General features: G+C 32.2%; 3 protein-coding genes and 1 long non-coding RNA gene across 4 annotated transcripts; 2 read left to right on the top strand and 2 right to left on the bottom strand.

Moving 5' to 3' along the window:
* Positions 1-1,279: 1,279 nt before the first annotated feature.
* On the bottom strand, positions 1,280-2,061 carry LOC106338216. The gene is made up of 2 exons (XM_013777245.1): positions 1,903-2,061; positions 1,280-1,792 (listed from the first exon to the last, which is right to left on the bottom strand). Exons 1-2 carry the CDS (start codon positions 2,059-2,061, stop codon positions 1,280-1,282), a joined length of 672 nt encoding a protein of 223 aa, XP_013632699.1.
* Positions 2,062-13,717: 11,656 nt separating this feature from the next.
* LOC106341458 (agamous-like MADS-box protein AGL62) lies at positions 13,718-15,304 on the top strand. The gene is made up of 2 exons (XM_013780229.1): positions 13,718-14,023; positions 14,808-15,304. The coding sequence occupies exons 1-2, from the start codon at positions 13,718-13,720 to the stop codon at positions 15,216-15,218; spliced, it is 717 nt and encodes a 238-aa protein (XP_013635683.1). The 3' UTR covers positions 15,219-15,304.
* Positions 15,305-19,987: 4,683 nt separating this feature from the next.
* LOC106341697 lies at positions 19,988-20,406 on the top strand. The gene is made up of 3 exons (XR_001269741.1): positions 19,988-20,074; positions 20,154-20,239; positions 20,329-20,406. It is a non-coding gene; the product is annotated as an uncharacterized LOC106341697 (long non-coding RNA).
* Positions 20,407-21,767: 1,361 nt separating this feature from the next.
* LOC106338215 (protein NRT1/ PTR FAMILY 4.2-like) lies at positions 21,768-23,598 on the bottom strand. The gene is made up of 4 exons (XM_013777244.1): positions 23,502-23,598; positions 23,194-23,411; positions 22,575-23,083; positions 21,768-22,500 (listed from the first exon to the last, which is right to left on the bottom strand). The coding sequence occupies exons 1-4, from the start codon at positions 23,596-23,598 to the stop codon at positions 21,768-21,770; spliced, it is 1,557 nt and encodes a 518-aa protein (XP_013632698.1).
* Between the last annotated feature and the right edge of the window lie 212 nt (positions 23,599-23,810).

Raw genomic sequence — 23,810 nt, 5'->3', positions numbered from 1 at the left:
GGTAAATTCACCAGCGTTGTACAGTCTAACTCTCTTTATCGGATAATCAGGAAACTGAGCTCTTAGTTTGATTATCTGAGATAAAAATCTCGCAAATGCCACATTCCGAGAGGACAATAGACGAACATGTGACCATCTACTCGACGCGTCGATCATTACCATAAAATAATAGAATGGTCCACAAGGTGGATGTATAGGTCCACAAATATCGCCTTGAATTCGTTCAAGGAACTTTGGTAACTCTTTCTCTATTTTGGTTGGCGATGGTCTTATAATCAACTTTCCAAGAGAACACGCAATACATGTCATTTTATTCCCTTGATAAACTTCTTGGGGTTTCAGTGAATGACCATGTGAGTTCTCGATGATTTTTCGCATCATTGTAGTGCCTGGATGACCAAGACGATCATGCCATAGTGTAAAATTACTAGAATTTTCTTTAATCACCAAATGTGATTCAATGGAACTTATATAAGCATGATGCAGACCAGAAGGGAGTTTTGGTAATTTTTCCGACACCTTTAGTTTTCCCGATTTCTCAAGAGTAATATACATATACTTCTTTCCATCCTCAGTTGCAGACTGAGTATCAAATCTTTGAAGATATATGTCTTTAAAACTCAAAAAATTCCTTTTAGAATTTGGAGAAAATAGTGCATTATTTATCGATAATTTTGTCCCATTGGGTAACGTGAAATAGGCTTTACCAATCCCTTCAATCAAGTCTGCAGGACCTGATATTGTGTTAATAGTGATATTTGTCGGTTTTAGTTCAGAATAATATTTTATGTGTTTCAGAATAGTGTGCGTTGTTCCATTATCTAGTATACAAATATCTTTAGTATTGATGTTGGTTGATGTTCCATTTGTAATGTCCATTTCTGAGACAAACAAAAAGAATTAACATAAGATAATATTATTCATAAAATATTATACATCATTAGGAAACATTAAACACACAATAATTATACATAAGAAGGTGAAAATAACACAATAACTATACATTAATCTTCCACAAACAACAATTATTTATGGTATAATTGTGGAATTTCAAGAGTCAGATGATGGGCACTTAGGCTTCCGTGATAGCGGTCTCCTCGAAATCATTCACAAAGTCAGACGCATCGAGGTGCGTTGTACCCTCAGAATGTTCCACAAAGTTTACTTCTTTTTCTTTCCCTTTGACGGACTCCTTGTATAGAGCGCAAAGGTGTGCAGGGGTACGACATAAACGAGACGAATGTCCCTTAGTACCGCATCTGAAACAAGCTTCTTCTCGCTACTGGGAGATATTTCCTTGGTGTTCTCTTCCCTTAGGGGATTGCTCAGAGCGGACCCACTGGAATGACTTCCTATCTTGTGGATTGTACTTTCGTCCACGTCCACGGTAGTTTTGACGACCACGACCGCGACCCCGAAAGGTCTTATTTTCCTTGACTGGTTTCTTCGCATCTAATGCGTTTGCTTCAGGAAATGGTTTAGAACCAGTTGGACGAGTCATGTGATTCTTGATCAGAAGTTCGTTGTTCTTTTCTGCTATGAGAAGCGCCACAATCAATTCCGAAAATTTGGTATATCCCCGCAACCTGTATTGTTGTTGCAGGGTGATGTGGCTCTTGTGTAATGTGGTGTATGTCTTCTCAAGCATTTGAGATTCGGTGATTATTTCACCACAGTATCTCAATTTGGCCACAATTCCTAACACAGCAGAATTGTAATTCATCACTTTGTCGAAATCTTGGAATCTCAGACTCTGCCATTCATCCCGAGCAGGTGGAAGTGTTATGTCTTTCTGATGATCAAAACGATCTTTCAGAGACTTCCATAGCGCTTTAGGGTCTCTCTCATGTTGGCATAGTCATAAATAATACTTTCATCAAGGTGTCTTCTAAGGAAGATCACCGATTTAGCATTTTCTTGAGGCGTTGAAGTATTATTCTCTTTAATGGACTGGGATAGACTAAGAGATTCAAGATGAAGTTCAACATTTGTAACCCATGAAATGTAGTTGGTACCAGTGATGTCTAAAGCTGGAAATTGGAGCTTCTCTACGTTTTCCATTTGTATTTCTAAGACACAAAATAAAAATTATTAGAATATTATTAATATTAAAATATTATTTCATTTAAATATTCGAGGTGCAGGGATAAGCATTGCGATTACAAGTAATACAAATGCATAAAACATTAAAATAAAAATAAACACATTTTCTTCAAGAGAGAATTCTCCAACAAGCAAATTATAGAAATCAGCAGATAAAACTCCGATTACAAGAACAAAAATCAGATTAAACATATTTTTTTATGAATGATTTTTTTTTTTGTAGAATAAGATTTTGGAGAAATGTGAAATAAAATGAATGGATTATAAGTGTATTTATAGATCTTAAAAACACTATTCCTTAGCCGTTAACTAGCCGTTTGAAAAGTAATTAATTAAATTCTTTTTTTTTATTCAAATTTATTTATGAACGTTGGAAGTAAAAACATAAGATAAAATTTGATCGTAAGCAACCAGTGAGCAATTATAAATTTTATTACTTTAAACATAAATATAAATATAATATAAGTGCCTCCTTAAATATATTTAGTTATATATGGCGATAAAATTATCCGTCAAATTTGAAAATAAAAATATTAAGGTTTCCAAATCAGTAAAATAATGAATCATGATAACATAGTCAATTATAAAATAACACATAAATTTTTTTAGGCGGTATACCGGCCATTATGGTGCTTTAAGCAACCATTATAAAATTAACACTAAGAAGTGGGGCGGCAGGGCCGCACTCCGGTAATTATAAACGCAACCACTACAAGAAAACATAATCTTAACGAGGGCGGTTTTCCTCGTGAGTTCGTCGTAAAAGAGGCTTTACGAAGAATTAGCGAGGAACCACGTTTGCTCGTTACTCATCTGTCGTAACACATATTTCCTCGCTAATTCGCCGTAACGTAGCGAGGAATATATTTCGTCGTAAAGACGAAGTAGATCATTTCGTCGTAAAGACCACGTCAACATTCCACGTAAGGAGGTCGCTATATTTCCTCGTAAATACTATATTAGGTTCTTCATCTTCATCATGAGCTACGAATGCATCAGCTACCATATTATGAACCCTATCATAATCTACCATCTCCTCCTGATGGTAACTATGTTCATTATGCAAATGATGATCAACCGGTTCTTTTTCCTGAAAATTGCTATTACTACTACTAGCTTCATTCTGATCATAATTAAAACCTTCTCCATGTTGAAACCAGATATAGTAATTTGCCGTGAAACCTCTATTTATTAAATGCTTCCAAACATTTTCACGGTTTGCCAGTTTCGAATTGTTGCATTTCCGACAAGGACAGAACATCTTACCACTTTCTTGGGCGAGCGGTGTTGAATCTGCTTGATGCATAAATGTCTCCAGACCCGCAAGGTATTCTTTCGTCACTCTCCCGTTAGCATCTCTATGCATATACATCCACTTCCGCAACTCGTAAATAGTCCCGGAGCCAGCCATTTTTTTTTCTTTCACGTTTTTTGTTGTTGGTGTGTTTAAAATGATGTTCAAACATCCATATTTATAGGAAATTTTGAATCTGGTAGTTGTAATTTTCCTATGAATTTACGACGAAAATTAATTAGGTGGCAAAAAAAGAACGTGTAACACCTACAAAGTTGGTGGATTCAAAATTTCCTCGCTAAATACACGTAAACTATTTCCTCGTAAATAACACGCAAAGTTTACGTCGTATTTACGAGGAAATCATTTTTCCTCGTAAAATACTCGTTAAATTACATCCACTTTACGACGAAACACTTTTGTCGTTACGTTACGAGGAAATAACGATGACTTTAGTTTTCTACGAAAGTTCCTCGTAAAATCGACGTAAATTTACGAGTATTGTTTTTCCTCGTTAAATTTCCTCGCTAAGCATGTGTTTTCTTGTAGTGAACAAATAAAAATGGAGGCTCCACTCCGAACATGATAATCAAAGGAAAGAAATTTAATAATAGAGTAATCGTGCTGATAACGTGTTATAATTATATTATATATTGTTTTATTTGTGTTACGTATATATAAATTGTTTATTTGTTTGATCACGTTACGTAAATAATAGAAAGTAGAGGAAAAATAATAAAGAGTAAGAATCATAATAAATGAGAGGAAGAAGTAGTATACCAAAGAAGATAGATGGATGTTATTATGTTCGAAAAGGGGCAAAGTAAAATGAAATAAAATGAACGTATTACGATCTCTTATATAGACAGAGAATTCGACAAATATTACTGTGAATATTAATGGCATGGGCTTCATCTTCATTTCCTTACGAAACCATCTTGACTTTTGTAACAAGAACTTATTTCTTTCAACATAACAACACTAAACTTTAGATGCTATTGGCATTAAATTGTGAGTATTGCCTTTTTGGTATAGTATTAAAAATTTGACTAAAAAAATTCTTATGCTGGTTACCGAACAGATCCAAGCAGTACAAAAAGAAAACTACAACTATACTCTACGAATTTACAATAAGAAAAACTAGCAAAGCAAAATACACATATACCAAATATTGGGATAGAGATTATTTAGATAAGTGATATGATTAAACATCGTCTCAATATGCTCACGGCACTTTTTATATGAATTACTATTGATGATCGATAAATGAAATTCGCGCACCAGAAAGTTCTTTTTTAATTTGTTTTATTATGTATTTGTAAAATTAATTTCTTGTTTCAAATGTTTTAAAATCCATGATAAAAATTTAGAACCCCTATAAATATTTTGGATGAGTCTTAAAAACACATCCTTAATTTTAACCAAAACAAACAAAAAAATGAAAAGTTTAAGTAATAATACTTTAGAAAAAAATCTTAAGAAAATTGAGAAAATGATTTTTTTTCTTAATAAATGATCAACGAGCAAAACCAAAATTTAGAGAATATATCATTTTGATATAATATTATATATATATATTTTTTTTACAAAACAAAGCAAAAATACAATTCAAAAAATATGAGGCAGGTGGTCGAAATCTCTGACTACTAATGAAATAAATGTTTACCAATAAATCTACCATATATTTATATATATTTACAAATGCCAAAATGTAGAAACGCATTTGTCCACACATTTCCCCTAAAGATCCTCCCAAATTAGTTGGCTCCCATGATTTTGACATTTCCCTATCACTATGTATCCAATTCACATCCCATGTATCCTTTATATATTTTAGTAATTTATAACTATTGTTATACATTTTTTCTTTAGAACACAACTATTGTTATACATTACAATTGGTTTTCTGTAACATAGATTAGAATTTGTATCTTTGGTTTTTCATGCATCAGTTTAACTGGTAATGCTTTTTACTTTCTTTCTACAAAGAAATATCACAATACCAATTTTCTCCTTTTTATTTAATAATACATAATTTTCTGTAACATATATAATCTAATCCCTATATTTTTAACTTTTAAGCAATTTAATTTGGATACATAAAGACTACAGTTGCTTTTTCTTATAGAATTTCCTATCATTTTTTAATTGTAATGCTTTCACCATTTCTACAATAATGTGTATTGACCGACATGAGAAAAAAAATCTGTTTAGCAAAAAAAGGAAAGAAAGAAAAAAGAAAAAAAAAAGAAAAAAAAAAGAAAAAAAAGGAAAGAAAAGTTTAATCATCGGTTTGTGTTGGCATAAAGAAAGATCGAAAACTGAAAATGATTAGAAACGAAGAAAAGAAATGGGTTTATTGCTATCTTAGCCACACAACAAAATACTTGAGTGCCCTTTCCCATCATGGAAACCAAGTCTTCAACCTTAAAAGATACATAAACATGTGTAGAAACTATAAATCTGGAAAGCGTAAACTATTCCAATTTTGGTCACTCCCAATAATGGATATCTTCGCCGGTAGGTAAACTAATTGACAAATAAAAAAAAAAGTTTTCAAATATTTGTTGATAATGTAAAAAAATCTTGTCTACCCAATTAAGTTATGCCAGGTAGTGGATATGCCGCATATATGATCCTACGTGCAATATTTTACCGTGCCTTACCAATGTCACCATCGTTGATGTGCCACCTTTATAAAAAACATAATCATTCATGAAAATAACACAAAAGTAAAAGACAATTTGTCTGTGAATAGCACCATTAAAAGTTGGCTTCTTCCAGTGCCAATTACATATACGGAAGCAATAGCCGGTTAAGACTAGCGATCTGAATAGATCAATGAAACATGTATTTAAAATTGAAATCGGAATCGTTACAAACCGTCTGAAAATATGTTTAAAAGTTTATGTTTGCTGGTGGCTGTAAGAGCACCACATTGGCAAAAGTTTTCAAAATGGAGTTTAGACAAGAAAATATATGATTTTAATATAATATAATATAAGAATGAATTAAAATTTAACACTAATAAGAAACTGAACCCGTCGAAACAAGACACATCCCTCTGTTTCATAATAAGTGTCATTATAACATTTTTTTCTTGTTAAACAAAAAATGTCACTTTTCAATTTCAATGCAAATTATACTTACTTTCAGCTGAAAATTAATTGCAAACTACATTGACTTTGTAAATAATTTTATTTATCACAAAATACTATTGGTCAGAGAGGTGTAATTAATAACAACTCATATATATTTCAGCCACTTTCTTAATCTGTGTGAAAAATGTCAAAGTGACACTTATTCAGAGACGGAGAGAGTATGTATTAAGAGTTTCTCATAAAATTTTACAATATTTCATATGAGATTTTACATACTAGGTAAGGAACCCACGCGATATCGCATGGGAGCTCATTTAAAAAAAAAATACATATCACTTTATAATTTAATTTTTATATAAAAAAATTAATTTAATTTCGAAAAAATTCTCATGTCAAAAAGTAGAATATATGTGTTTATATTCTAGATAATATAATAAACTTATATTTTATAGTTTTAGATTATAACTAAAATACAAATATGTCAATACCAAAATATAAATCTTCTATTAATTCAGGTAAGTTTAAAAAAAAAAAATATTTTTGAATTAATTAAATAAGCGACATATTTAAATTTAATCATTTACTAATTTAGTAAGGTAATTTATAATGACAAGTATTACATTCATGATTTTTGAAGCTTTGTAAAAATATGTATTGTCAAAACATGATTATATGACAACTTTAAGAGATGTTGTACAATACATATTTTTATTGGTAAATCACACATTCTTCTTTGTGCATTATTAACATTTTATTTATTTAAAAATTGATATATGACAAATTTGACAATGAAACTCTCTCTTTTCTAATATATTTTTGAGTTTTTTGTTGTTATTTTGGTTATGATTGGTTATTATCCATAATTATTTATATAGAAGACTAATGGGGTTATAATAACTGACAACCAAATATTGCAATGTTCATCTAATGATTGCAATACTAATACCAAAAGATTAAAGGACACATCACTATATACAACAATTACCAGCAATTATAATGCTTCGTGACCTATGATTAAAACAACCCATTACCAAAAAATGTAATCACCAACAATTGCAACGTTTCATTTAATCATTTGTAATTTCTTATTTAAGTAAATGTAATAATTAACTTCAACGATTTCAAAATTTTATTTAAATCTCTGACTATCTTTTCTCATTTAATTGTAATTAGAGATTCACTTAATAATCACTTATATCAAACTCAAACATAAATTTAAATGTGCAGAAGTAAATATAATTTTTTTGGTTTCTATTTTGTTAATACTTATCTGTTAACAAATAAATTATTTAAATAAGTCAGAACGTTTTATTTGAAATCCGAATAAAAATAAATCAACCAAAAACGTACCAAACCATGTTGCAAACCACAAAATATTAACTGAAAACCATAAATTAAAATTTTTAAATATATAATATTATAAAATATTAATTACCCAACACAAAAAATATCAAAATATTTTTTAAAAATTTAAGATTAATTTAACATTTATATAAATAGACATGAAAATAGAAACTTATGCAATTTTTAGAATGAATATACACTTTTTAGACATTTCTATATGAATTTAAATATATATGTAATTTTTAGAATAAAAAGACACATCTTTAAACAAAAGATAACTTTTAAAAAGTCTATACAGTTTTTTATGATGAAAAAATACATCATTATGAAAAGAAGCATCTTTAGATATTTTTTTCTTAAAACTAATAAAATTTATAGATGAAAAAACACATCACTTAACATTTGTTGGAAAAAACACATCAATTAATGTGATATTGAAAAGATACATCAATTTATTCAACATAAAAACTCATATCTTTTCCTATATCTTTTCCTATGTACTTTGTTAATATCAATTTATTAATGCTTCACAAATATTCACAGTTGTTTTAAATCTAAAACTCAGTGTACTAATATGATAATTTGAATCTCTTAAAAAAAATTATATGAAAGTTACATCTCTGGATTTTTTTTACAAGAAAATTGTATTTATTAGTTTTTGAAATGAAATTATGTCTTCTCTTTTATTACTTTGCTCATATCAATTTATTTATATTTCACATAAATATTTGCAATTGTTTTATATCTAAAAATAAGTGTATTAATATGAAAATTTAAATCTCTTAAGATTTTTACATGAAAAGTTGCATCTTTAAGTTTTTTTACTTGAAATTTTGTATCCATTTGGTTACGACTCGTTCGTACCTTTTTTAGTCACGACTCATTCACACTCTTTCAGTTACGATCGTTTCACACCCTTTTGGTTACCCATTTGCACTTTTCCGGTCACAACCCATTCACAATCTTTCGGTCACGACCATTTTCACCTTTTGTTCATGTCCCGTTTGCACTTTTTTTTCACGATCCATTCACAACTTTTCGGTCATGACTATTTGCATCCTTTTGGTCATGACCTATTTGCACCATTTTGGTCACGTTCATGACACTTTCACACCATGTCGGTCATAATCCATTCGCCTTTTCGGTCACAACCCGTTCGTAACCTTTCGGTCACGACTTGTATGCACATTTCGGTCATGAAACATTCGCACCCTTTCAGTCACGACATGTTCGCACCCTTTGGATCATGACACGTTCATATCTCTTAGATCACAACACGTTTGTACCTCTTAGATTATGACATATTTATACCTCTTAGATCAAAACAAATTTGTACATCTTCGTTGATGACACCATATTAATATTTATAATTGTTTAATCAGTGTTAATATAAAAAACCTCATCTCTTAAGTTTTTGATATGAAAAGTTGTATATATTAGCACTGAGATGAAAACTGATGTATTTTTATTTTTACTTTGCTCATATCTATTCATTATGACCATTTGCATCCTTTTGGTCACAATTTATTTGCACCATTTTGGTCACGTTCACGACACTTTCACACTCTTTCAATCATGATCCATCCGCATCCTTTCAGTCACAACCCGTTTGTAACCTTTCGGCCAGGACCCATTTGCACATTTTCGGTCAGGACCCGTTTGCACCCTTTAGATTATAACATGTTCATACCTCGTAGATCACATTATGTTCGTCCTCTTAGATTACGACACATTCATACCTCTTAGATCAAAACAAATTTATACCTCTTCGTTAATGACACCATATTAATATTCATAATTGTTTAATCAGTGTTAATATGAAAATTTTCATCTCTTAAGTTTTTAATATGAAAAGTTGTATTTATTATCATTGAGATGAAAACTTATGTCTTTTTATTTTTACTTTGCTCACATCTATTCATTAATACTTTATAACTATTTGCAATTTTTTATATTTAAAAGCTATTGTATTAATATAAAATTTGAATCTTTTAATTTATACGTGAAAGTTGCATCTCTTAAAATTGTTTTACATGAAAAAAAAAGTCATTAGTTTTTTTTTAGATTAAAAGTTGTATATTTCTCTTTTATTTTGCTCATATCTATTTATTATTATTTTACATAAATATCTACAATCATTTTATATCTAAAAATCAGTGTATTAATATAAAAATCGAATCTCTTAAGTTTTTTATATGAAAAGTTGAATTTATTAATTTTTAAGATAAAAGATTGCATGTATTGCTTATGAAAAGACACAACTTTTAAAACTAATACATTTTAAAAATAAAAGAATGAAAACATACAACTTTTGACATTATAATGAAAAGACACAAAATTATAGATAAACACATCATTTTATAATTTGACAACTTACAAAACTGGTTTCAGTTTTTTTCATGAAAAGACAAAACTTTTCTACATTAATTAGGTTGTTAAGTTTTTGAGATGAAAAATTGTGTCTTTCACTTTTCTTTTTCTCATATCTACTTTTTTATATATAAATAGTTACACTTGTTTTATATCTAAAAATCAGTGTATTAATATAAAAATTGAATCTCTTAAACAATTTATATGAAAAGTTACATTTCTTAGTTTTTAAGATGATAAATTGCATATATTGCTTATGAAAAGACACAACTTTCAAAACTAATACATTTAAAATAAAAAGAGTGAAAACATTCAAATAAATATGAAAGGATGCAACTTTTCATCTTAAACACTGCATTAGTTCTTATAGATTGTGAAAATATATAAAGATGTGTTTTTTCATAAAGATATGTCTTTTCATAAAAAAATCATATTAATAATCAAAACTTATTTTAATTAGTTATTTAAAATACCACCTTTATAATGGTAATATATAACTTTTTAAACAAAAATCAATTAATATACATGTTTATGATGAAAAGACACAACATAACATTTATTCACAAATTCTTACAATAGTTTCATATTGAATAGATACAACCTTTAATCAAAAGACACCTTAATGAACAAACACAACCTTTAACAAAAATTGAGATTCTATAAAAGCACACAAATTTTGGAATTAATTAGGATTGCTATTATTAGTAGATTACTGAGATACTCGCCGAGTTCTCTATAACGTAAATACTCAAACTTTTGGACGCGGACTTTGAAATTTCAAATTCATGAATGATTCATTTTAGGGACTTCTCCGTGACTTTGTTTGAAGGTATTTCCATAAAAATGGACTACTACTACATGTTCAAGAGAATCATAACTTGTTCGTCGGTTCTATCGTTAAGCGTTGCACATCTCATTGGTAAAATAAATAAACTAACTAATGTTTTCTTGGGGTCTAATAAACTAACTAACTAACTAATGTTTGAGTCACATGTCATATTATAAATCATTTTTGAGCATGACAAATTTTAAATTCTAAATAACAAAAACAAAGCCTAGTTATTAGAGATAGCTTGTTTTTGTTCGTTGACAAGATCCATTGAGTAAACTGACCTCGGCCCATTAGACTATGGGACTATCAAAGGAGTACGTCGATTTAAATATTAAAAAAGAAGAAGAAAAATCGCCTATAAGTAGAGAAGGCCTAGTTCAAAGAAGACACATTGAAATTTACGCAAAAATCAACACAAGAATTAGAATGTTCACATCTTAATCGTTTTTGTCAAGTTCTTAACTTACACGAGTTTCTTATATTTTTCTTGTATTCAACCTTTGATATCTCAATATACGCAGGGTCGGCTTAGGGAGGCGAGCGGTGCGACCGCCCCGGGCCCAATCCGTTGTCCCCCTATTTCTTAACAGATAAGAGCTCGATTTTTTTTAAAAATACATGTATTTTTATATTAAAAATAAGAAAATGGGTCCAAATTTTTTTTATATGAAAGTATTTTTTTGTTTCCATAGATTTATTTTTAAAAACACTTATGGTATTTTGAAAAAGAACATATGTCTATCAGATTTTTGAAAGAAAAACAATAGTTTGGAAATTAATTTTTTTTTTTTGCTTCAGGGCCCATGACACAATTGAGCCGGCCCTGAATATACGTCTTTCAAATAACTTATCATTGAATTCGCGTCTATTTTTGATACGTGCCAAATTCAAATTAAGTAATTATCACTGTCTATAGAAAACTAAAAAAATGCAACGCCAAAAAAGATCATAAATGGTTGGAGACGAGACTCAGATAGGCACATGTACTATCCTGTCGGTCACATATCTCACCACTATGATGACCATGATTCAAAACCTAATGGAACGTCTCAATCAACAAGATAACCAAACAAAGCAATCAACAAGTGCCTAGATGCCCTAGTCGCCTGTTTTACACCACCTGATGATGGAGACTACAAGAAAACAATTGTCCCATACAAACTTGAATCTAACAGTTCAAGGAGCCACAATGACTCAGACCAACCACACAACATCTCAACAAATCGATGTTCTTTGGAGTTCGATGTAGGATATCTCATCAAAGATCCAGTTGGTAAAGAGTTTGGCTCCCGGGATAAAGTGTGGACCGCAAAAGACTCCTTCAAAGAGAGATCACCAACGTCAGAGTCCGATATTTGGATAAGCTAAAAGTACTATATTTCTCAGGCAAATATGATCTTAGTGATTATATGATTGTGTTCAACATAGCCTTGGAACAAGCACATTTTACCGCTGAAGAGAAAGCTGCGGGATATTATGAATTGTTCGTGGAAAATCTCAACAGACCAGTTTTGACATGGTTTTCAAGGCTCAAAGAGGATTTTGTTGACAGTTTTTACGGACTGTCTACCGAATTATTTATATATTACTCGATGTTTATCTGACAAGGGGATTCAGCCACTGACCTATGGAAGATGGCGAGAAAGAAGAGCTCATGGGTTTCATGGAAAATTTAAAGAACTGGTCTCCAAAGTTCACGTTCTAGATTCCACAGCAGTGGAGGCTCTGCGTAATGCACTGTGGATACACCCGCCCTTCAAAAAAGATCTATACACTAACAACAACATCTCGTTGGAGGATGCTCTCCATCGTGTCCACTGCTTTATCACAATGAAAGAAGATAAACATGCCTACATGATTAAGCACAATGCGATCAAGAGCTTCATAACCGTAAAAGTTGAATATATATATATACCAAGAACCTCGAAAACACTAATCCTACAACAAGCAAGATAAGAAAAATTCAAAATATTTACTCTGTTGCCGGAACAAACCTATTGATTTAGCTGTAATCATTATGGTCAAAATCTAGGTTAGATTCTTTCTTATTATACTCAAAGACATTAAAAAAACCTGATCCGAAAATCAAATGCGTTTGGCAAGAAAAAGATCGGCGTCATACTTAAAATAGAAGGACTTGGTTATTCAACTAAATATCTCCAACTAAGTGAAAAATATTTTTTCTCCGCACACATGAAAAAAATGCATCAGTCTAAAAAGCAATTACTAGTGTTTTCAGTTTTAACTATGTTCTTACATATTGAACAACATTAACTATTTTCAGATTAGAAAGATAAGAACTACAGTAAAATTTATTTCCATGGTAAGATAATTCTATGTAATACTTTTGGGGAATATTGTAAAAAAAATCTACTTCTATATTTTCTTGGAAAATAAATAGTGCATTTTGACAGATCATGGTGCACTGTAACAGATATCATTCCATTTTAAATATCATAATTGTATCTTACATATTAAGTATGAGGATGACTATTAAAAGTTTGTAGTGGAAATAAAAAAAAATCTCTAGAATTGTCATAAAGTCAAAGATATATTTACTTTAAAATGACATAAAAATTAAATACCCATATGTCACAACTCTCTATAAATAATAAATATACTCTTTCATTTCCAACATCATCTTTTATTTATTTGTTAAAAGTATTTTTGAGAATGCCAAGAAGCACAGGAGGTCGTAAAAAAATACCGATTGAGAAAATGGAGAAGGATGCCAACCTTCAAGTTACCTTTTCAAAGAGAAGACAAGGTCTTTTTAAAAAAGCTAGTGAACTTTGCACCTTATGTAATGTAGGAATGGGAGTAATTGTGTTTTCACCAGGTCAAAAAGTATTTTCTTTTGGCAATCCAGATGTTAAATCTGTAATCGATAATTTTAAAAATCACAACCATAGTCCTCTTTTATATACCCAAGACGGTTTAAACCCAACAATCCAAAATCTCAACAGCTTACTCACTCAGGTAAAGACCAAATTTTTTCTTCTTTGTACGCTTCTATAAGATTATGAAGTAATCTAAATATATATAATCCAAAGCATCGTTAATTATTTTTTTCCACGATTTAAAAGAACAAATAGTTTTCTAGACTGTGCCAGGATTAAAAACTGATGTATGTTTTGTAAGAATCTCGCTCATGTTTAGAAACATAGATATGTTCTAATTGTAAATTTCCATGGTCAAATTAATTTGAAAGTTCACTGTTAAACTAGGTTTACTTTATATTCATATGAAAAAGTATTGAATACTGTTAGGATCTTCTGAATTTCTTTCTTGTTTCGGTTTAGTTTTTTAGTAATAAATTTTATTTACTGTATTAAAACAATATATATATTTATTTGGCTCGGTTTCAATATTTTCATTTTTGATGTATATGTTTATTAATCGAAAACCATTCTTATATTTAGTTTTTCAAGAATTTTTATTGAATTTATTTTATATGGTTATAAATCAAACTTTTTGAAACATTAAAATAATATTTACATTTCTCTAAATTATAAATATACTATTTTCTCTAGTTTACTGAATAATTATTGATTACAAAGAATTATTTATTAAAAATTATGTTCATATTATATAATATACATATAGTTCTATTACTATATATTATATTTTAATCAATCGATTGCTGTTTATTTTGTTTAATCAGTTTATAATATCAGACACTGTTTTTAAGAATATCGGTGAAAAAACTACATATTCTATTTCAGTTTGGTTCTACTGTTACACATGATAAAATTCATTGCAGGAGTTGACAATCCTTGAAATGGAGAAAAAAAGGAAGAAAGAGTTGGATGAGATAAAAAATAAGAGAGAAGAAATAGAAAAATGGTGGGAAAAATCTCCTAATCAACTTGACTTAAGTCAAAACACTTGTCTAACTAGAGCTCTGGAAAATCTGAAAATGGAGTTGGTAAGTCAACGGTCCCAACAATTGCAAGCAATTGATCCTCCCAATTATTATGGTGAAAGTTACAACAACATTGTTGGTGGTGGCAATGTCGATCTTTTCGACCAAACAAGCATGTTCGATGGGAATGCGTCCAACTATAATCCTAATATGATTATTTCTAATCATGGACCCATGGTTGAAAATAATCATAAAACCAATGTCTTTGAAGCATTCCGTCCAAGATCCAATCTGAATTTGCCTGAGTAAACCATGATCACTACAAGGACCAAGGTCTGAAGGAAGAGGCAACATAATCCCAATCATGATTTTCATCACCTTCAACGTGGTTATCTTGTTTGTCTATTTTCAATAATTTAATCTATGTATAAGATATTTGTTTCCTTTTCTTTTGTTGTTTTTTGTTCTGTCAACATTTTCTTTGATGTTGTTTGTTGTGTGTTTTACATGTGTGGCAGAGTAATTTATGAATAAATAATTATATCTCCAAACTTTAATATATCTATCTATAATAATAAAGTTGAGTTTGCTCTCTCCTCTTTAAGCCACGTCAGCAAGAGCATGAAGGCGTTTTTTGCCATGTGTCATGTTAAAAAAATCAACGAAACTAGATTTTCGTTCATGTATAATTGTTATATAATCTCTTGCCCATTTAACTTAATTTGTATTGGGTCATTAAAAATTAGGTCAACGGGTCCACCACCGAAACCATTTGCTACTTCATCTCTGTCACCAAACTCATGCCTAGGGATCTTTGTAACCGATGGCGTTAATTGTTGCCTCCACTTCCCTTCGGTTAATTGTAAGAGGTTAATGATGGCATTCATTCGTTTCATTCAACGACTTCTCCTTCCTTCCAGCTTTCCTCAAATTTTCACTGTTTTGTGCACTATATATATGGAGTTGAAGAGGACGCCTGTGCATCTTGTCGTCTTGCAGTGTTCAATTATACTTAAGAATCTGCAAGGAAGGTTACAATCATGGCAAATCCTCAACTGCTTCTTTCTGAGTTGAAGGCCATTATGATGAGATGATATTACTCGCCAACACAACACCTACTTTCCAAGGCAGTTTCTGAACTTTTCCTCCATATTGGATGAATTATATGCATAGGGTTGATGATGGGAATGTTTTATTTATTCACGGTTTCACTCCATATTGGTTAGATTAAATTCATCGGTTTGACGATGAACTGTTTTACTTCATCACGGTTTCATATTAGATATTGTGGTGAGTCATGGGGTTCAAAACCACCTATATCGGTGAACTCCAGAGTATTCAGAGTTTTATAGTTAACATTCAGTTACCACAGTATGTTAAAGCCTCACTGTTTGGAAATTTTGGTTAGATGCAGTGATTTTTAAGGTTGTTTTTTCAATTCTGAAATAAAAAACTTGTACCAATCTTCAAGGGCCGACTATTTGTTTAACTGTGTTTGATGGGATGGCCACTCTCCTTCATGAGAAATTGGTGGCCTCATGTGTTGAGCCTAAGGTGTTTGGAGGTACTACGATTTCTAGCCAACTTAATCTTGTTAATCATCAACTTCATGACGCGGCTCTTAAAGTTTTTACTTTTAATTTCATGGCAGGTTGTCTCTTCGTAAGCACCCATTTCCACTACGACAAAGAAAGTGGTGCTGGCCAAAGTCTTTATGAAGAGTAAGATTAAAACCCTCTATTTTTTCTGTTAACTAAATTCATGTTTTCCTTTTCACCTTCTTAAACTTTTGATTCAACAGAAAATTTCTCCACGATGTCACTACTTCCTCTAGTTTAATACGAAGGTGTACATAAAATTGAGACCGTCACTGTTGCTGAGCTTAGCGCTTATGTCCTTAACTCTGACCCACAGGTGCTATTTTAACACTCTTCGTCTTTTGTTGATTCCTGTCTGTAAACTAAAATGCTCTCTAATCTATTTGATCATAGTCTGTGGAGTTCCTCTGTGCCGGTGAAGTTGATAGTATTGATATCACTAATGAGTTGTGTTACACCTCCTGCTCAAAATTCTATAGAAAGCTTAGAGAGGATTCTCATACTTACATGTGCAGCCTGCTATAATGACAACACGCTATTGGTGTTCTCAGGTGATCATGCATAGACTGGCGCTATTTGGGTCTCTTAGAAGTACACATTTTGGTTGCGTTTGTAAAGTAACAACCACTGGACGATTTCAACGTTGTGATTTGTGCAGGTTTCATGTCCATTTCTCTGTGTCAGAATCTGCTAGGTTCGTAGCATTTGATGGTGAGATGACCAGGCTAAAAAATGCGGAGATTCAAAGGTTGCCTAACTTATGGTAACAAATATATTTATTTACTTAAATTCATGGTTAACATTTGCTTGATATTTATTTCCGTAACTATTTTGTCTTCAATGTATTTCATTGCAAATAATACATAAAAGTGAAAAGTAGTTATTGTATTAATTCAAGGTTTTTCATTTTTATGACTCCAACTCTACAATCACGCCTTTTTCCAAGTTTTTTATTCTTAACTCTATGATTTTTCTACGCAAGTTCATGTTTGTAGAATAACCAAGCCTACATTTCTGTACATGACCCAGGTGTGGATGACCCAGATCAGAGACCCCTACCACAGCGCTTAAAGGATTTGGTTGGCAGCACCTTCACTTTCCAGTTGAAGATTTCTCCATTCAACCTCTTTTCAAAGCATCAGCCCTTCACAATATCAAGGATCTTCTACAGCAACCAATGTCCTCCACTCCCGAACTTCTACTGGAAACGTAAGTTTAAGCAGTTGGTAAACATGTTTACAACTTATTGTTCTAAGGTCTCCAGACTTTTATATTGTCTAGGACTTTAAGTCTTTTACTTGTCTATGCGCAGGGAGGTGCCAATAACCTTGGCGATGATATGCCAGGAGCTGGAGCAGTTAAACCTCAGCCCTCCAGTAATGTTACCAACGTTGTCCCTGTAAACCACACTGGTATGGTTGCTTGTAGCGTTACAGAAGAAGCTACAGGGGCGAGTAGTTGCAGCATTGTAAAACCTGTTTCGGGTGGAGTCACAGCTGACGGTGCACAAAACTTCCGGAGGATGTTGACGTCGTAAAAAACCATGCAATGTTTAGCTTGCCAGATTTGGGAATGTACAAGCTCAATGCCTGTTACTGCTTTTCCTTTTTTTTTATTTTAAACAACCTGCTTTTCCGTTTTTTAAATCTTCTTCTTACCTTAAATAAATTTTCTACGAACTCCCATCTATGATTTATTTCGGTCTTCACTTTGTTTCTTACTATTTTCTTGGCTAGGTCACCCAGAAACCTTTTGGGCGCAAATTTATTTTTTAAACCCATTTATAAAAGCTTATTGTCTTTAGTTATTTCACATCCAAAGACAGGAAGCTCCAATGAAGATTTTTTCAAAACTTTTACTTAGCTGAAAAACTTAATATTAAGTTAGTCTTACAAAAACGATTCGGAACAAAGTATATTACTACGAAAACAAAACCTCTGATTCCTTGATAATCAAGCAAATAACAATGACTAACGTCTAAACCTTAGTCATTTTATATACATTCAAACAGTCACACAATGCAATTGGTAAGGAATTATAGATAAGTACGATGTTGATTACAGTTAAATACATTAGGTCCGCTTAGCAGGTGCTTGCTCCTTATCGGATCCCCTAGAAGCACGTCTGCTTGATCAACATATTGGATGAGTTTCCGGTTATGAACTGATCATGGTTGAGTTGATTGGAAATTGGACTCACTCTGGTCTGTCCTCCCTTTGATCTCACCGGTTATTAATTGGATGAGTTCCCTAAGATAAAGATAACAATTTTTTATTCAGCTTCTGCGTATGTTTTGGATGAACAAATTCGTTGATCGTCTTCAAAAGCAAATAAAGTTGAGCCACTACAGAGACACTTACATTACACTAAATGAATTAGGCACACCCAACAGTCTTGCAATGTCTAAGATAATTATTGTTTAAACTCAGGCAAGAAACTTATTCATAAACGAATTTCAAATGTAATTTCCAAAATATAAAAACATTGATATTAATACATATTAGGAATTGAAATTATGTTTGGTATAAGTTTCTTTTGGGATTTTGAATATTTCGAGTTCTATCAGATATCCATTTAGGTTCGCATTCGGTTCGGATAAAACTCATAACCCAAAATACCATATAAGAATATCCATTTAGTATTTATGTCAAGTTTGGATCGATTCAGATTCATTTTAATCGGATCGAATTCGGTTTAGATTTTTGGGTTCAGTTTATTTGCATAGCCCTACATTTTTCCTTTTCGAACATCAACTTTACTTTATATTGAAAGTTTAACTATATTAATTTTATTACGACTATCAGCTATTTATCCTATTTTTATTGAATCGATCAGTGAAAACTACCTATGCTATTCCTCTTTTACCTAACCGACTTCAAAACAAAGTGATACACTACGATCGCTAACCACTATAAAATGAATCGGAAAAGTTATCATTCTATTTCAAGATATTTACATCTTCATATATTTGAAAATATTTTATTTACTAAAACCATAAAATTAATTTAAAATTCATTAAAATAAAACATACAAACTCGGCGCGTAGCGCCCGAATACCACTAGTATATATATATATATATATATATATATAAAGTAGAATCATCTTTTCTCTAATGCTGCCACCTAAACAAGTAAAGATTGAAAGAATGACATGTCACCATTTCGCAAAACCTATCCTTTCACGATTTTGGACTTTCGTTTTGTGGACTCATATATCTCTTATATAAAATGGAGTGAACACACCAGACCCAGCCGCTTCAACTCCTACCTTCAAAATCAGTGTATTAATATCTCTGCAAAACGTTTCTCTTTGTCCACAGCAGCGTCTTCTTATGGATTTATACAACTCTAAGAAAACTCACCCGAGAAATAACCCAGAAATCTGTATTCCCCGCAAACCTCCTAATCGTCACGACTCAGTTTTCTGCTAGAATTGATATTAATTTCACGACACATGGAGCAATCGGTTTACATTCTAAAGCAAATGTTTACAGTACCTTACTCCAAAGCTCAGGTCTCCATAGCAGTTCATCAGCGTGTTGGACAGACTCTTCTCTTGAACCTTGGGTGCGTCTTTTACTTATTCCATTCGTTAAACCATGTAATTTCATATGGACTGTCCTTACTGTTACATTTTGTGATGCAGACCTGACGTTGAACAAGGAGAAAATAGATAACTGCGTAAATATAGTAGATCTTCATTGCTTAGCACAAACGTAACTTTTTTTTTTGGTATGAGACATTATTTCAGAATAGTTGATGGCTTGTTTTCAATTTTTCTTTCCTAGCTTTCATGTGACGTATGTTGTTTTTCCTTGCAGGACAAGCGCATGACTGCTACAATTCATGTGAAGATGTTTGTCACACATATAGAAACAAATGTTGGGGTTTTACGAATCCAGATTTGATTGACCAAGTGAGGTGCTAATAAAAAGGTTTCTCACCTTATTGGATTAAAATTTCAAATATATGGTTTATAATTCAGTAAAGCAATCAGTTTTGTAAATATATAGATTATCTTCACATTTATGTACTGCTTAAATATCATATATGTAATTGCAATTTATTTTAACATGCCTAGCTGGTCACTGAGCTAACGATTATCATCCTTACTTGATTGCTCCAGGGGAAGCTTACGGTTGTCTCACTGAGTCTTCTATTGTATCCATCCGAGGTCCTGATGAGGCATCTGTCGACATTAGCCATCTCTAACTTGCATGTTTAATATAAAATTTATCTGCAACCTAACAAAACCATGCAATAACCATCTCTCCTTTTTTGGTGTGGTTTTAATATTTACAGGCTCATGCGATCTTCTTGAAGGATATGAACAAGTCCGTGATTGATACAGTGATACGTTCTCCGCTTATGTTAGTAATATATATACTATCTCCAAGTTTTATTTACTTTGGGCCATTGTTGCATGAATAAAGCAATACCGAACTCTGAGAGTGGAGGTGACAAACGCGGCTAAATAGCTGGTCCAGATGTGGAAAGCGGTGGTCAGCTATTTCTCTGGCGGTAGGCAACTTTGTTGTCCGTGGGTCAGAGAAAGACCAGATCCCGGAGATAGGATTATTATCCTATTTCCAGGGGCTCTATGTGCCAGGTCTGGACAATCCGGCGCTCAGCTCTTCTTCCGGCGCGATGGCTATGTTCTTATGCTCACGTCCACCGGTGTTCGGTCTTCCTCCCCAATGTCACCGACTTTTTCCCTTCCATTTAGCCACTGTTTGTCCTTAATCCCAGCCGGAGGTTACTGTTTCGGTTGCCATTTAGGGTTGAAAATCAATAAAAAAAAGTTTCACTAAAAAGGAAAAAAAAAAACTGCGCGCATGCGTCACTACAAGACCGTTACTCGTTTCCTTGCACAATTTTTTTTTTTGTTTCGTTTCACAGAACATATATTCACCAAACCAATTCCACTGTACGTATAATGGCTTATTATGCCAATTGCCAACTATGTCAACCCTAAAAATAAAAGGTTTAAAGAATGTGATGCATAACATGCAACTGATTCTCAGTATACATACTTTATTTTTTGCAGTAAAATAATAATTCAAAGCGTCTTTGTGAAACTCAATTTTTTATGAATAAATATTTTCAAAATTCATTTATTTTGTCAACAATATTTATGATATTCATGTTGAATCTGGATGATGACATATCAAAATAATACAACATACTAGATAATACTAGAACTATATCTCATGGACATTTTTGACATAATTCATACATAATTGATACTTTGTTGTGTCGCTTAATATCCCTTAGTCCAGAAGTTATAGTTAAGAAGATTAAGAGTATTAAGAACAAAAAGGACCACATAAAACAATTCAAGACTTGTTTCGTTGAGATCTTCTCCACCAAGCCATTGATGACCAAGCCAACCTGTGATCGTATTGGTGATCTCCACAAGAGCTGTGCTAAGGAAGAAACCAAATGCGGCCGAACACCAGCCCAATGCCGTGCTCATACTTTTCATGTTCGATGGAGCTTCTCTATAAAAGAAATCTAGCATCCCTCCAAATGCCAACGTATCAGCCACAGTTAGCATCAGATACTGAACCATTAGCCATAAAACAGATATTTTGAAGTCGTAATGAACCGCTACATATTTCCTCGTCGTTTCCACAATCGCTGCAACCACCATCGAAAAAGATGAGAGAGCTAGGCCAAGTCGGATGCGATTTAAATTGAAGCTTGGTGATATGTCTGATGAGATCCCTTTTCCGAAATAGTCATATAAAGGTATTGATAAAATCACGAGGAGTAGAGGAATAACGACCAGAGAAGGCACGGGGATCTCGAAGGAACCAAAGAGTTTTCTATCCATGATCATGCCTTGTTGTACCGAGAAAGTCGATAGTTGTGCCAAGCAGCAGTTCATAGCAATCGTGCTAAAAAAGATTAGCAGGAGACCCAAAAATGTTCTTGTTTCCGCAACTTCTATTGCTGAGATGTTTTTGTTCAACATTGCTTTATCTAAACACCTAAAAAATAGCTTCAAGTAAATATAAAATATTTTTTTAATACAAACAATAATCAAATGCGTTAGACCACTTACTTCAACTTGGTATGAGAAATGCCCTCGTCCGTAGAGGTAAGACTTTGCATCATCTCCTCATCCAAATCAGACTTATTTCGGTTTCGTGCAGCAGAAACAATCACTTTTGTGATCCTTGTCAATGAACTTCCAGTAGGAGACTTGAATCGATAAAACGGTAACCCTGCCATGAAAATAAGAAGTGCAAGGGCTAGAGTCCCGGCTGAGATAGTAAAGCTCCAAAACCAACCTTTGCTCTCCTCGATTGACACCACAATAGTTACTGCCAAGATGGATCCACAACATATAGAGAAGTAAAACCAATTAAAGAATCTTGAGATCAGTCTTGGATTTCCCCTGTCAAGTTGATCGCCTCCATGGGTGGGCAACGAGGCTTTGATACCGCCAGCACCAAAAGCCATCGCATAAAGTCCTGTAAAAAGAATCGTTGCTTGAAGAGTTGAGGGTGTTTTATCACTCTCAGGCTGGAGCTTGGGGCTATAAGATTGGAATGTCAGCAAGATTAATCCCTATTAATATGAGTAAACCGTAGCGTTAAAATGTGATATTCTTTTTAATATTAAATACACTATGTAAATGCCAGGTACGTTTAGGTGAAACTTTATGAAGTTTAAATTACCATGAGTTCCAAGCAACAAAAGATGATGAAAGTTGTGAAATTAGTAAGGAAAGAATCGGCAATAAAACCACCAAGAAGAGTGAGCAAAAACGTTGTTCCCATAAAGTTAGTGACCATGTTTGCTGCTGTGGCTGGTGAATAGTGCATCGAACTCATGAAGTATTCAACGAAATTGAATCCATTAGCAACGAACACTATGTTCTCCATCACCTCTACAACTACAGTTACCACAACAAATACATATAATGACTATATAAATATTACTTTCTTACAAATAAAGAAGAACATTTCAGATTATTTATTTTTACCACAAGCAATAGATGCCGGTCCGATCCCACCATGTTTGCCAGGGATTGCCTCTCTACCTTTCCAATCTTCAAACCTCTCTTCTATTTCATTCTTCATAGCTTGGTTATATGAACTATGAATAGTTTGTGTATGCGTTTATATGTGGATTTATTTTATAAAAAGGATAACTCTAAATTAGTAGATTATAATAAGTATTTATATGTATCTAAACAACTATCAATCAATATTAGATTCTCAAACTTGCTAACAAATTTAGATATTTTTATAAAGGAAATATATAAAAACCTATCTAACTTATTGGTAATATG

This window comes from Brassica oleracea, chromosome C4 (assembly GCF_000695525.1).
Source record: "Brassica oleracea var. oleracea cultivar TO1000 chromosome C4, BOL, whole genome shotgun sequence".
NCBI lineage: Eukaryota > Viridiplantae > Streptophyta > Magnoliopsida > Brassicales > Brassicaceae > Brassica > Brassica oleracea.
The sequence above is the reverse complement of the archived record's forward strand: the minus strand, read 5'-3'. Positions and strand labels throughout refer to the sequence as shown.